General features: G+C 34.4%; 1 protein-coding gene across 1 annotated transcript; it reads left to right on the top strand.

The window, feature by feature from the left end:
- Positions 1 to 2,905: 2,905 nt before the first annotated feature.
- Positions 2,906 to 12,468, top strand: LOC116163918 (homeobox protein B-H1-like). Its single transcript, XM_031478047.1, has 2 exons — positions 2,906 to 3,039; positions 11,579 to 12,468. The coding sequence occupies exons 1-2, from the start codon at positions 2,906 to 2,908 to the stop codon at positions 12,015 to 12,017; spliced, it is 573 nt and encodes a 190-aa protein (XP_031333907.1). The 3' UTR covers positions 12,018 to 12,468.
- Positions 12,469 to 14,105: the final 1,637 nt, after the last annotated feature.

Raw genomic sequence — 14,105 nt, 5'->3', positions numbered from 1 at the left:
TTTGGCCACTTAACTATACGGCTCAAGTGACTAGGCGCATGCATTGATCGGTACGCGAAATAGCAGAGTGAGACATCAACGAAAAAAAGAAGTTTTTAAAAAATCCGAACGGTACCAATTGTGAATCTAAACGATTCGGGGACACAGAGCGACCCATAAAAAATGTCATCAAGATCCGTGCAGCCGTTTAGGAGGAGTTGAGTTACAAACATACGTACAGAAGAATTTTATATAAGTTTAAAGATACGAAACATAAACTAAATAGTGCTACTTTACCTAGGTTTCCACTATATAAGAATTAGAAATCCTTTTACTTAAGAATCAACAGATTTTTACGATTTTATTTATAACAGAATAGTTATATTCAAAGAAACAACTACCTTTCAACCTCAACTGGAAAAGCCACTTACTGACCAAGCGACCCAAATGAGATAGCAAACTTATTAGATTTTGCAACCACCGATGGTATAGCTAGCAGATATGTAAAGACAGAAGCTAACCAAGACTTATCTTCCGATCACTCTCCAGTTATTATAACCATCACCACAACAATTACCTATAATCAAAGGAGTCCCTTAATTCTGTAGTAAAAATACGGATTGGGACCACTTCCGTAACCATCAACTTGACGCAAATATTACCCTGTAATTAGAATTAAAGGACCCCAAGACCTGGAGGTAGCAACTCAACATCTAACTACTATAATACAGGCCACCACATCAATAATAGCAAAAAAACTCTCCTGAAACCAACAACATTCCTTGCCATCTCCGAGATATTATCATGGAGAAGCGTGGAGTCAGAAAAAAGTGGCCGAAAAAAAGAAGCAGATAAGACAAAACCTCCTATAACAGACCTGCTCCACCATACGCTAAGGAAAGCCCGCAATGATTCTTTCACTGAATGTAACTCCAATATCTCCCCTGATGATCACACTGTATGGCAGACAACAAAGAAATTTAATACGCCAATCGTAGCTGTATCACCAATTAGAAATGGTGACAACAGCTGGGCCAAGACCGATAAATACAGGGCCAAGCACCTTGCCAATGTATTCACGAATCCACCCCCTATAGAAACAACGATGGTAAAGGAAAGGAATTTAAGAGAAGTTCCAATTTCTTTCCACATATGGTACGAAGGTCTTAAGACTGACCTATTTTTGGACCAGTAGAGGTACGCCCAGATAATAATGACTGCTAAGCCTGGAAAACCACCCAATCAACCCTAGTCCTACAGACCATAATAATTGGAAAACTTTTACTTAAATAATTTTTTCTACAGGTTATCGAGTTCGAATGTTACATTAATCGTCCGACCTTGCGTTATGAGCTGAATTATAGACATTATTTTCTTGGACCGATATGTGTTACTAATACGATGAGTCGTGTTGTGTGTCGTTTTTGATGTTACCATAAACCCCTAGGAGAAGGCTTGGTAGTATTTTATATCTATTCGGTCTTGGTTCCTATGAGTCTTATAGTTAAGACCGTCGGAAGGTAAAATACTTGGTTTACCATTATATTACAGAGATGGATCCCCACAGAGACGTGTCATTAATACATTTGTAAAATGTCTGCGAGGGTGTCATATATGTCTCAAGGGATGTGTCTTTCCTCTCCGCGAAATAACATAGTTACAAATAGGGTTTCATTAATGTCTTATATAGACCTTTTACGCACGTTTCTGAAAACTGCGATATATTCATCTTTGAGACGTGGGTTATAAACCATTGAATGGTTATTACTTTTACCTTTGTAAAGGGTTGAGTAACAAACTAATAACACAGTGACAAGGATTCCAAGGAGCAGGTCATCAGTGTAAGTTGACCTGCGATAGTGTTGTCTTTCAAACCTTAAAGTAGAGGCGACCCATTTTCAGAATCATCAATAAATTGACCAAAACGGCGAAATTCAAAGAAACTCACCGAATCGCGTAAACAACAATCCTGACGTGATCGTTTAATAAAAAATTCAAACCAAAATCGTGTACGTCAATTATTCTAATTTATTTACTATCGTGGTAACCGAAACCGCATTCAATTATCAATAATTTAAGAATTTATTGGAATCATTTCTTCCCCTACTTAATTATCCGGGCGACCGCAATGTGAACAGCTTGTAAATATATATACGTACACAGAATTCGGGAGCACTACAACAATCAAACACGCTATATCATTAGTAAGCAGCAACCACTTTACCGACCCAAACGGCAACCGTTTCTTCCCCATTGTACTACCCTTTCGTCCCTCCACTTGAAATAAATTATATTCTAAATACGCCATCATAAATCAACGATACTTTAATGATTTTATAGCTTCTATTCAAAATGTAAATGTCCCTCTGGAAAAGGGTTTTAGCACTTTACGATTCCCTCCATCTAAGAGGTTTTTATGTACACGTAAATTACATTAACCGTAATTGGAACACCTTAATTTGAAAGTTGGGGATTAATTGTGTAAGGCCAATTCATTATAATTGATTATATTAGCAACATTTTTTCGTGATTAATTTGTTAACGTTGTAAGATACTTTCTCTTTATGTTTAATTGTGGTTACTCGTCTGTTATTTCCTGCGTGTGCATGTAGTTCGATTTTAATCGGAAACGAAGCATGTAATGGAGATGTAACCGTCTTACATAAGAAAGTAAATTTTCTTTTATAATTGCCCACTTCGGTGCGTTCTTTTATTTTATTAATGGAAATACGTTGCAACTATACGAAAATGGTTCCAGTTTTTCTTCCTGTACTTTCTAATAGACCGAATACAATTACGAGATAATTCAGTTCAAGAGAATTTTAAAAACCAAGAACCATAGTTTGGAGAACCAACCAAAGGTGTGCTTTCTCTCCTACTAATAAAACAAAAAACGGATAGTTTCCCTCATCAGTACCAATCAGAGATGGAAGAGGTAGGGGAAACGGCTAGACTGCGAAGCTCGATTGGGTCACGACCACAACGCGAACTCAATTTAGTCAAGGCCCGCTTCGACCAGTACACTAAACAGGCGACTCGATGTGACTTGACTGAACCCGAGTAGACCCGTCGATCTTGCGAACTCGGGTCACCCAAAAGCCCGACTTTTCGATCCTCATTCATCCAGGATCTTCATTGTAGGGAAATGTGCTTGTGACATGCTTATAGCGTCTCCAGCGAGTCGAATCAGCGAGGTGAATCGAGTTCGAGGAGTAAGAAACTAGTTTCTAACGAAACAAACGGGTTTTGAAACTGTATTGGATCCAAATAAAAAAACAAAAGGTAATTGGGACCAATTCAGAGGAGGAGAACATACATACCAATTATGACGTACAAAGTGTCACAACGAACCAAACCTCAGAAAACTAAAACCATTGATAACCTAATCTCTAATTGTCGTTTAAAATCTTTAGAATCGGTATGATTTAACTCGTGTTTTTTAAAGCAGTATTTGTGAATTGTCTCGTAAACACAATGAGTACATTTTAGTGTACAAGGATCTGATTGTTAACCTTAACATAATCAGAAATAAGGAAGCGTATATCTTTTGATTTGTATTACACAAATTCCTAGCGAGATTTTAAAAAAGCTCCTGGGAATTGAACTTAATTCAAGATCTAAAAAATTTCTTAGTATATTCCCAAAGATTTTCCATAAAAATATGGACCAAATTTGATATGTTGTGTTTAAGTGGTGGGGCGTAAAAATTTACCTAAATAAAGAGTTATTTTGCAGTTTTACGGTTATATCTTGTAAGTGACTCACAATATCCAAAAGAGCCTATTAAAAGTTTTAGGTCATTAAATTCTGCATTGAATGAGACCAGACGCAGATTTTTTGGACCACCCATTCCCATACTACTGCTCATCGAAGTTGAATAAATTATACATATCTCTGAAAAATGTGATACTTAGGTACACACTATACTAACCATAGCATTGCATAATGTATTGGGGTAAAAAATGGCGCCCGACGGAAATACACGTTTTGAAGCACCAGGAAACCGAATCAAACAAAATCTCGAAATTTGGTACACATATTCTTAGTGCTAAAAGGGCAGAATCGTACATTCTCAGGTGTGCAGGTGGTATCTGTGCTAGCTACAGCAGATTTTTTTAATCGATGAGAAATCACGCTTTAAAATCTGAAAAGTTTAAAAATTAAAAAAGGCCCAAAAAGGTTTAAACTAACGAATGCATGGCTCAAAATGGCCTGCACAAATTTATATACATGATACAATAACACGATCTTGATTGAAACCAAAAGCTTACATTTCCTCAAGCTCAAGCGTTATTCTCCGGCATTCGTTAACAATTCCTTGTCGGTAGTTCTACAAAATTTTCGTTAGGACACCCTGGATGTAGATTCCCCAAGATGTGCAGATCTCCTTCCAAGAAGTCATTGCACAATATTTTTACCTATTCTTTAAATCAGGAATCCTGTACAGCCTTAAACGTCTCTCATTACGACTATATAATCAACAAAAAACACAATTAATAGTTTTTACCATATCAAACAACAGCAGTAAATAATAACTCAACTCATAATTAGATAATTACTAATTATACACTAACAAGTACATGTTAGTTAGCATCTGAACGATGTGTTTTAACGATTTCATTTTAATAACTTTATATTATTATCGTGACAATCTCGAATATAAAGATTTTTTAAGATATGTGACAATACAAACGGACTGTACCAGTAATTTCTATAATTTTCAAAGAAACCATCTTAAAGTAGTGTAGTTCTGCACCTGATCATCAGGTTACTTCGTTTTATATTCCCCCAGAAACTAAAAATGCAGTAGCAACAAGCAATTTGTAAGATTGTGTCTTTGCGTCTCGAAGTAGTCTCTAACAGCAATTCGCCCTTTTACCAAGCCTTGTAACAGAACTTTAGAGTTTCTGAAAATCGAGTATAGACAGTTTTAACGTCTAGGTACAATATGAAGTTTACCTATTTCAGGAGCAGCTACTGGTATTGTATTGTAACCCCGTGATTATAAACAATACTATTAACGATACCCTTTTTACGATTTTGCATTTTATGCTGCTCGTAGCGTAATAAAAAGTTACAAAGTAATAAAACAGTATAAATCAAACAGGCACATACAACAAATATAACATTAGAGGTGTCGTGAAGTTTGTTCATTATGAAGAGTGGGACATTATTCACAATTAAGAAAATTACAGCAGAAAAACAGTGATAAAACGTATAAAATTACTACTTAATTGTAACTAAAGCCATTTAATAACCTTTGTGTGACTTAAGGGTTGCGTGTTTAATCACCATCTCGATCGCTGCGCCACCACACTGCAGAACAATTGAAAGCAACCGCCGGAAGTGTTTAGAATTGCTTATCTTTGATACGTAATTTATGCTAAACTATCCGTAAGTGCTTGCAAATTACTTTAAAACTGCTAAAAGGAGAAAAATTGTGCAATCGCGCTTTGTGAGATGCGCGAGACAAAGGAGAACGCGCTGGCTTATTGTTAATAAAAATTAGCGTTTCGTGATCGCGAGATAAATATATTGTAATCCGGAAATTCCACAAGCAATTAGTTAAAGCTAAACAAAACTAAAATCTCATATCCGGCCTCCATTTCAACATTCACCATGATTATTTTGTTTGTGAGCTGGAATGTATTTAAATATTCGAGCGGAGATAAATTAGAAAAACTGTCCATGAATAGAAAATATAAACAATATAGTTGTATAATTGTCGTATTATATTTTACACAATGACATGCCATTATGAATTCATTTACGTAATACTAAATTAGTTACAGTCAGGTAAATAACTTAATTGTTCCCCCATATGTTATATCATAACTAGTACTTATGTTTATTATACCCACACCACGTATCTATACAACTTCCTCGAATTTCATAAAACATTATTTTCTGCACACGGAATAGATATTGTTTAATAATTTACATTTAAATGCTCGCAACGATACGCTCGGATAGGATAGCGTTATTTGTTCCTATCGATGTTAAACATTGATTATATCGACATTTAATAACATTCGTTTAGTTAGAACTAATCGTTTACCGTTTACGGTAAGAAAGCAAAGAAAATTTGATTACAATATAAAATTACATGAGTGTTCTGTGCAAGTTCAAGAAACGAATAGTGGAAAGGCGTCAATGCAATTTTTAATTTTGTTAATTACAATGTTTTGTGTTAGTTATAGTACAGGAAAATAAAATTTCTCAAATTTTGCCATGCGTGTGCCACTATATAGCTTTCATTTTCTCAATGCATCGCTAATTGCATTTAATTGAAAAATTTCGTTGTCGGTTAGCTACTTGATTCACAAATTACCACTAACAAAATGATCACTGAACAAGAGGACTTCAATCTAGACGAAACTAATTCACATTACTGCATTGACGAATACCACAACACATTAGCCATAAAAATTCACATAAAATTCTCATATATAATACCATAAGTAGTCGAAGTACTGTCGAATATTTTTGAGGTGCTGTCACGAATGCTAGTTACGCTGATTAATACCACGAGCGCTTGCGCGAGTGGTATTAAAAAGCGTAACTAGCATGAGTGGAGCAGCAGCTCAAAAATAATCTACAAATACTTCGACTACGAATGGTATTCGGAGGACTATTCAATGAATCAAAAGAAAAATTAAGCATAATTACCCGCGCGAATGTATTTCCATGACAACAATAAACGTCAAAATAAATTACGGAAGTTGCTTTTCATTTTGCTATTGATTTTATTCGAACTTTTGTGCTCCAAGCTAATTCGTTATGAGTGATTAAATTAAAAGATGTGGTGATAAGTCGGTTGTCGAAATTGATTAACAAACTAAGAAGAATGTTCCGGTTAATACGAAAAAAATTCGCGACATTTCACTGGTGGAAGTTTGACAAATGTCATTGAATAATCGCATTGAATTGTCGCTGAAATACCACACGTGAATTATCGCTGAAATACCACACGTGAAATTATCACTATAATTCGTTCCCATTGGTTCAACAATTTGAAATCTCGACATTTCACTGGTCGAAATGTGACAAATGTTAAATGAATTGAATAGTCTTAATTATAACATGGAGAATCAGTTTTTGGATGGCGGACAGTAGTCGCTAGTGACAGCAATACAATATTTATGAGTGACGGAGTGACCTATTCCAAGGAACATTCAGTATTAAATTCTACACAAAAAATGTTTAGGGTAGGTATTTTGTGTACGGTTGACTTTTAACATAACAATATTCGTCTTTGAAATAAAAATCTCAGAGCTGAGATGGATGTATTACAATTTTCTTAACAGATCCAAATACACTGAGAAAAAGGTTTATTTATAATTATTAAAATTTATTTACTGTTAATAAAATTAATCGGTTATCAAATAGGTAATACTTTATTGTTAAATAATTGTTTGTTAGTTTGTAAATATGTGTAACTTTAACTTGAAAACTTGAATTTCTAAATGCGACTCGACCGCCACTCATTTTTGATCGCCCGGTATATGTAGTCCCCACGATGTTAAATGGTGATTTACTCAAGCGTAGTAGGCACATATTGCAGATTGGATGGTATAAAGAAATAAACTTATGTGATATGATGATAAACAAAAATTTCCCAAATAAACATTTCTTTTTTATTAAGCTAAGGGTTTCTCTCAGTGTACAGGGTGGCTAAATAAGAATGCGAGGTACTGTACCTGGGAACCTGTCCATCGTAGAGGCTTGCGGTAAAAAAATTCATTACTAAAACGGCCACGAGAAAAACCTGGAAAATATTTTTAAGTTTCTGAAATGACCGCTAGGGGGCGTAACTGCAATCTGGAATCTAAACAAGTTGTATATCAGCATATGCATGATTAAAGCGCATTTTTGGTAATGCAGGTCAGTATTTTATTAGCGAAGTTTGAAATGATGGATCTCACGAGTAATTTTGGCTGCGTTAAATAATTAATTTTTAATTAATTTAATTTCAATTGACGGTACGTCTTCATTTTGTAAAACAAATCACAAAGTAAATAATAAGTTTTTATACTGGTAGCGCTATCTAACGGTAAAGTTATAGCACCTCCGAAACCCATATCGAAATTATTTTCTTCAATTATCGATCTCACAAGTAATCTAACTCAAAATAGACTAGTGCCTGCACATCTACACTATAGCAGAAAGCTTTTAGTGAAAAGTTGAAGTCTCTAGCTATTGTAGTTGTGGAGATCTAACGCGGACAGCCGGCCTGCCAGCAATAACGAATATAATAGCGTATTTTTTTCAAAAATGCGCTAAAAAGTGATGTTTCTGTGAATTCTGTTACATTCCTCTATACCTCTAATATTGCTTCTAATATTTGCTCTATTCTGTACTTGCAGCCTAGATATAGGTGCATATATACCTGATAATAAATTGCACATTAAATTACGGTGAAAGGGAACGATTTCGCACTTACAATAAACGGTTTAAATATTTATACCATGGATGATTACGAAAAATAAATAAACAACGCCATATACCTTGAAAATAGAACAAAATAGAGTCCTAACAAAAAAATTGAACTCGCTCCGCTCAGTCTCAAAGTGCAAGCGACAGTGAGGTACCCCATGGATGTCATCACAATGCGTAATGTAAAACCGTTTTAAAGCAATATAGACAACTACCCGACAAATCCAAATGACCAAAATTTAATTAGTTAATTCCTTGACCATATTCGCTACCTATTACTGAAAACAGAACTGGAAAATTCGAAATCGTTCGCGAGTTATCATGCACACAGACAGACGGACCGAAAGTCCAAATGACCAAAACTTAATGAAGTATTCCTTGACTATTATAGTCTACTTATTATTGAAAACAGAATTGAAAAATTCGAAGTCGTTCGTGAGTTAATAAACAACGATTTTATTTTGCATGATACAATCATTATTAATAAGATTTATTAAAATATTTAGTTTATTAATCACAACTGAATTTCTTAGTTTCTAAAAAAGGAAAATGGAAAATATGGAAGATTTATGATAAATAAATTTTAGCTAAATAAATCACTTTCTTAACTACAACCAGACTTTTTTATCAGTGTATATGGAACTACATAGACGGGAAATAGGTTGTCAATTGTAGTGTCCTAGGTGCAGATGAAGCCTTAGAGCACTAAAACCAGAGCTGGGCAGAATACTTTCAAAAAGTATTTGAATACTAAATAGTAAATACTTTACACAAATCAAAGGTATTTGAATACTAAATACTTTTGCGTCCAGCACAAGCGAATACTAGATACAGATACATTGAAAAGTATTCAAATACTTAAAAAAATAAGTATTCAAATACTTGTCACTCAAATACATTAAAAATTTAAAAGGCTTAATACTACTTAAAAAATCAAGTTATACTTTGTATGGGGTTAGCTTTTTTTATATTTCTACTGTTATATACAAATTTAGGGGGAGTAAGAGCGTATTATTATTATTATTATATAGGAGGTACCTACCAGGACGTTTCTTATACCAGTTATATCCTTAAGAATACGTCTAAAAAAATTGGTTGAGATCGAGATCGATCGAGAGTCCATAATTTCAAACAGTTTGAAGATTGGGTTACTAGATCAAAAGTTACAGCCCTTTATATTTTTTTTCGAAATTTGTCTTTTGTCCATAACTTTATTGAGAGGTCTAATCGAAAACGTACGAATTGTTTTGGATTCTACGCACCAAAATTAATAAGAAAAAGTGTTTTCCCGAGAAATTTTGATGCAGTCGATTTTTGGTAAAAAAGGAAGGCCTTTTTTTGAGGCCCGCAAAAAAAAATTGTCTCAGATCGACCCGGAAAAAAAATTTTCTTATAGAATGTGGCCTGTAGAATCCATAATTTCTAACAGTTCCAAGATTGGGCTACTAGTTCAAAAGTTACAGCCCTTTGAATTTTCTTTCGAAATTGGTTTCTAGTCTATAACTTTGATTGAGAAGTCTGATCGAAAAAGTACGAATTGTTTTGGATTCTACGCACCAAAATTAATAAGAAAAAGTGTTTTCCCGAGAAATTTTGGTGCTGTCGATTTTTGGTAAAAAAGGAAGGTTATACACTGCCTTTTTTTGAGCCCCGAAAAAAAAATTGTCTCAGATCGACCCGGAAAAAAAATTTTCTTATAGAATGTGGCCTGTAGAAACCACAATTTCAAACAGTTCCAAGATTGGGCTACTAGTTCAAAAGTTACAGCCCTTTGAATTTTCTTTCGAAATTGGTTTCTTTTCTAGTCTATAACTTTTGATTGAAAAATCTAATCGAAAAAGTACGAATTGTTTTGGATTCTACGCACCAAAATTAATAAGAAAAAGTGTTTTCCCGAGAAATTTTGGAGTAGTAGATTTTTGGTAAAAAAAGGAAGGTTAAGAATTCTCGTGGTATTGTGTCCTTTGGTATTCTTTTAGTCCTTTGATATTGTCATATAATGTTAAACACCGAGAACAATATTGAAGAACATCAAAAGAATAGAAACACTAGGGATTAGCTAAGCACACTTTATGATACCAGAGAATACCATGAACATAATAGAAATGTGTTACAACACACCCTGCATGTATTTTCTTGTAAAAATTTTATATTATGGGGTTTTATAATACTGTTTGACGATCGATTCTTACTTTCTTTGTGATGCATATCTTGACTCTGATTTACATGCGTGGTATGCATTAATATAAATAAATAAATAAATTCGATAAGAAACGAATGAATGTTCAAAAAAAAAGCGCGCGGATGCGATCATTGGTATTTTTAGTTACAATGTGTGCCATGTAACAGTAGCCAAAACCAACTTTTTTTATATTGTAAATACAACACCCTGTATATTGTTGCATTTTTGGGTTCATATCATACTTATTGCCAGGAAATTGCTGTCTGACTGAATATTTCATACAAAACTTACGGAGTTGCTAAGAGAGAATTACTAAAATGGAAAAAGGAGAGTGCTTAGCGACATTCTATATGAAATATGTCTAGAATATTTTGTCAAATGCAAAAATTAAGTAAGGAATGGAGTGTTGTTTAAAATACTTCCACTACATGACCCACCCAGCACATAACGGTTTTCTGAAAAAATGACCGACCATTTTTTTTAACTCGCTACCATTTACTTATTGAATTCAATTAATCTGACTGATACAGTTTTGGGAAAGTACGGGGAGCGAAGATTGATGATAAAAGTAAACCCAAGTACCAAACTAGCAAAAAGCAGACAAAAAATGTCTACAGCCTGTTAAAATTGAAAGTTTTTTAAAAATTTTTAAAGTTCATGCTCCATTTTCTACCACTGAACTTTTGAAGGTTTAAATTGTAAAGTGTACGATAAAACTATAACACTCCGTAGGTCGGTAACGAAGCATTTGCGGACCTATATATGACTTTTAGTCAAAAAATAAATCAAAGAAAAAGCCCTTTCCGTATTTATATCATATTTAGGAACACTTTGTATAGTTAAATCGGCTGGTTGGTGATCAGGATCACACGTTTAAAGTAATCGCGACGAAAATATTATAAGATCTAAAAATGTTATAGATATTGAACAAAAAATTGATCCGCTTGATAAAACTGATGAGTATTCTTTATGTTCTTCCAGGACGAAGTGGAAACGTCAAACAGCGGTAGGTTTAGAACTGTTAGCCGAAGCCGGTAACTACGCGGCGTTCCAAAGGCTATACGGTGCACCACCCTACAGCTGTTGGTACCCGCCCCAATCGGGACCTAGTGCAGCGACACCTAGTGCGGCGGATATTTACTATAGGCAAGCGGCGGCGGCAGCGGCCGCAACCTTACAAAAACCTTTACCTTACCGCCTATACCCTCCCGGTATAGGATTAGGAATGCCAGGACCTAGTGCACACCTAAGCAACCTCGCCGCGAGCAGTTCGCTAAGTTCCTTATCGAGTTACTATAGCCAATCTGCGGAACCGCCACCGATTCGGTCACCTAGTCCTGACACACCGCTAGATCCGGGCTCGCCCGGTACCGCGGGAAGAAGGTCTCCCAGTGACGACGAGGACACTATTCATGTATAGAAACCGCGCGTAGAACTTTTATTGTGATAACCGAAAAGTGTATAAAAAGCTGAACGTTATTATTTATTTAAAGGTAAATTGCTTTTAAGTGTCGTGAGGACAACTTTGACAAAATGTTGTGTAATATTAGATGTACTTTAAAAACTACACGAGTATGTGCAAACCGCCATTATCCCTATGTAAAGTTATTTACATATTAACAGTTGTCGTTACAGAAAAAAAATTGTACAAAAGACAGCGAGAACAGATGTTTTTTTATGCCATTTTCCTTCTAATTAAAGCGAAATGTGGCACGTACCTACCTAAATCGCATTTTGGACTATTTTTTTCTTTTAAAAGTAGTCTGTGGAAATGAAGATCTTCACCTTGCTATTGATGGTCTACAAAAGTATTGTAATTATTTATCTAAAAATAGGATGTAAATGTAAAATAAATAGAAAGTACTTAATTACACTGTAATTAATTATTCTGTTCTAGTTTTCCTGTAGTAGTACTCCAAAATTTTAGTATAAGACCAATTAATAAAAAAATACAAGGGCACGTAGCCATTTACTTAGTAATAGCAGACGCGGTAAGTTTTCTATGTATCACCTGGTATATAGCGATCGAGGAACAGACTATGGATCATCTCTTATATGTAAGAGTGCTTCCTATCAAGGTAAGTTACCTACTTACTTATGTAAAATTGAAGTTTTTAATCTGAAAATATAAGGGGTTCCTCGGTCAAATTATGGAAAATCTATTCCCATCAGCTTTCCGTATAGAACCAAATTCTATACTAATGTAAGTACAGAAGCATCTAATATAGCCACAGTTTTCGTTAAATAAGTAGACTGAAAGCGCAAAGGTGTAACAACTAACCTTGGGCTTATAGTACTTATAGATTAATTATGTTTTTTTTTCTAAATTAATCATCTCAATAGACGTATGTACCTACGTTATGAAATTAGCCTTTTGTTTTATTAAATGATCGCGTAATAAAATTGTTGCTAAATGGTTTTAAAATCTTCGATTAAGTATACCATACACAAACCATTTTTCGGATTATTCTTTATACATTAAATCTTAATGCAAGATTTTCAACCGTTTTTGAACTGCAGTCGGTAGTTCCAAGCAAATGTAATAAGAATCGCGTAACATTTTCAGAAAGGGAATTTTTCGGACTCATATTCAATAGGTAGGTATACCAGTCATCCTTCAACTATAAATTTATTCACGATAAGGTTTGAGGATCGACCGTTAATAATAATAATAATAATGCCTTTATTACGAAATTATATAATGTAAATAAAATTAAAACGAAAATAATCTAGGCGGAGTTCAACACGTTGACCTGGACGTACAACTGTTGCTCTACCACTCAACCTAGTGTATCATACACATACATATAAAATAAAATTTTTTTTTTTTTACAAATCTAATATGATTGCTCACTTAATAACCTACACTTCATGTTTCAGACAGACAGACGAACAAAACGAGTACAAAAGGACATTTTTTTAAAATTTGAGGGTTTTACCTCGGTTTTTACATATTTTTTCTAATTTTGATTTTTCATCACCAGTTCCGAAATAAGTATTTTACTTTCCAACTGGTTGTTGAAAAGTAAGGTATCTCACAAAGTCAACAAGTGTCAAGTGACACTTTAAATGTCATAATTAGAAAAAAAATTATCTCTGACAAGATTTCACACTGCCCTGGCCTTGTTTATTGTTCAGTGTTAGTGTTTGTATGCTCTCATACTATATTCTAATACTATATTCGCCAGGTATTTAAAACCATTGTAGGAAAATTCTCCCGTAATACTCGCCCTAAAAATTATCACCCACAACAAAGATTCACCACGGAATACTCGTAATCGTTAAGATTTCCCCGAAACAATTGCGCGAGTAGACCAGTCATTTTAAACACTAAAGACCGATTGCATACAAGTTAATCAAAGCTTAACGGAGCTGTTAACTCATTCGTTTCTATAAAAAAAAATGACGTTTGCCTTGATTAAAGTAGTTAATTTAACTGTTAAACCCTGATTAAGCTAAAATTCGTATGCAAAAAAAAGAATTTAAACCTCTGACACAGGAGCTCATA

The sequence above is a fragment of the Photinus pyralis genome, unplaced genomic scaffold (genome assembly GCF_008802855.1).
Source record: "Photinus pyralis isolate 1611_PpyrPB1 unplaced genomic scaffold, Ppyr1.3 Ppyr1.4_LG2, whole genome shotgun sequence".
In the NCBI taxonomy this organism is placed as follows: Eukaryota; Metazoa; Arthropoda; class Insecta; order Coleoptera; family Lampyridae; genus Photinus; species Photinus pyralis.
Note: the sequence above shows the minus strand (reverse complement) of the source record. Positions and strands in the feature narration are given on the sequence as shown.

Coding starts and splice junctions, on each gene's coding strand:
- LOC116163918 (XM_031478047.1), top strand. CDS start 2,906: ATGGAAGAGGTAGGGGAAACGGCTAGACTGCGAAGCTCGATTGGGTCA. Junction 3,040..11,578: donor TGTGACTTGACTGAACCCGA/GTAGACCCGTCG, acceptor ATGTTCTTCCAG/GACGAAGTGGAAACGTCAAA.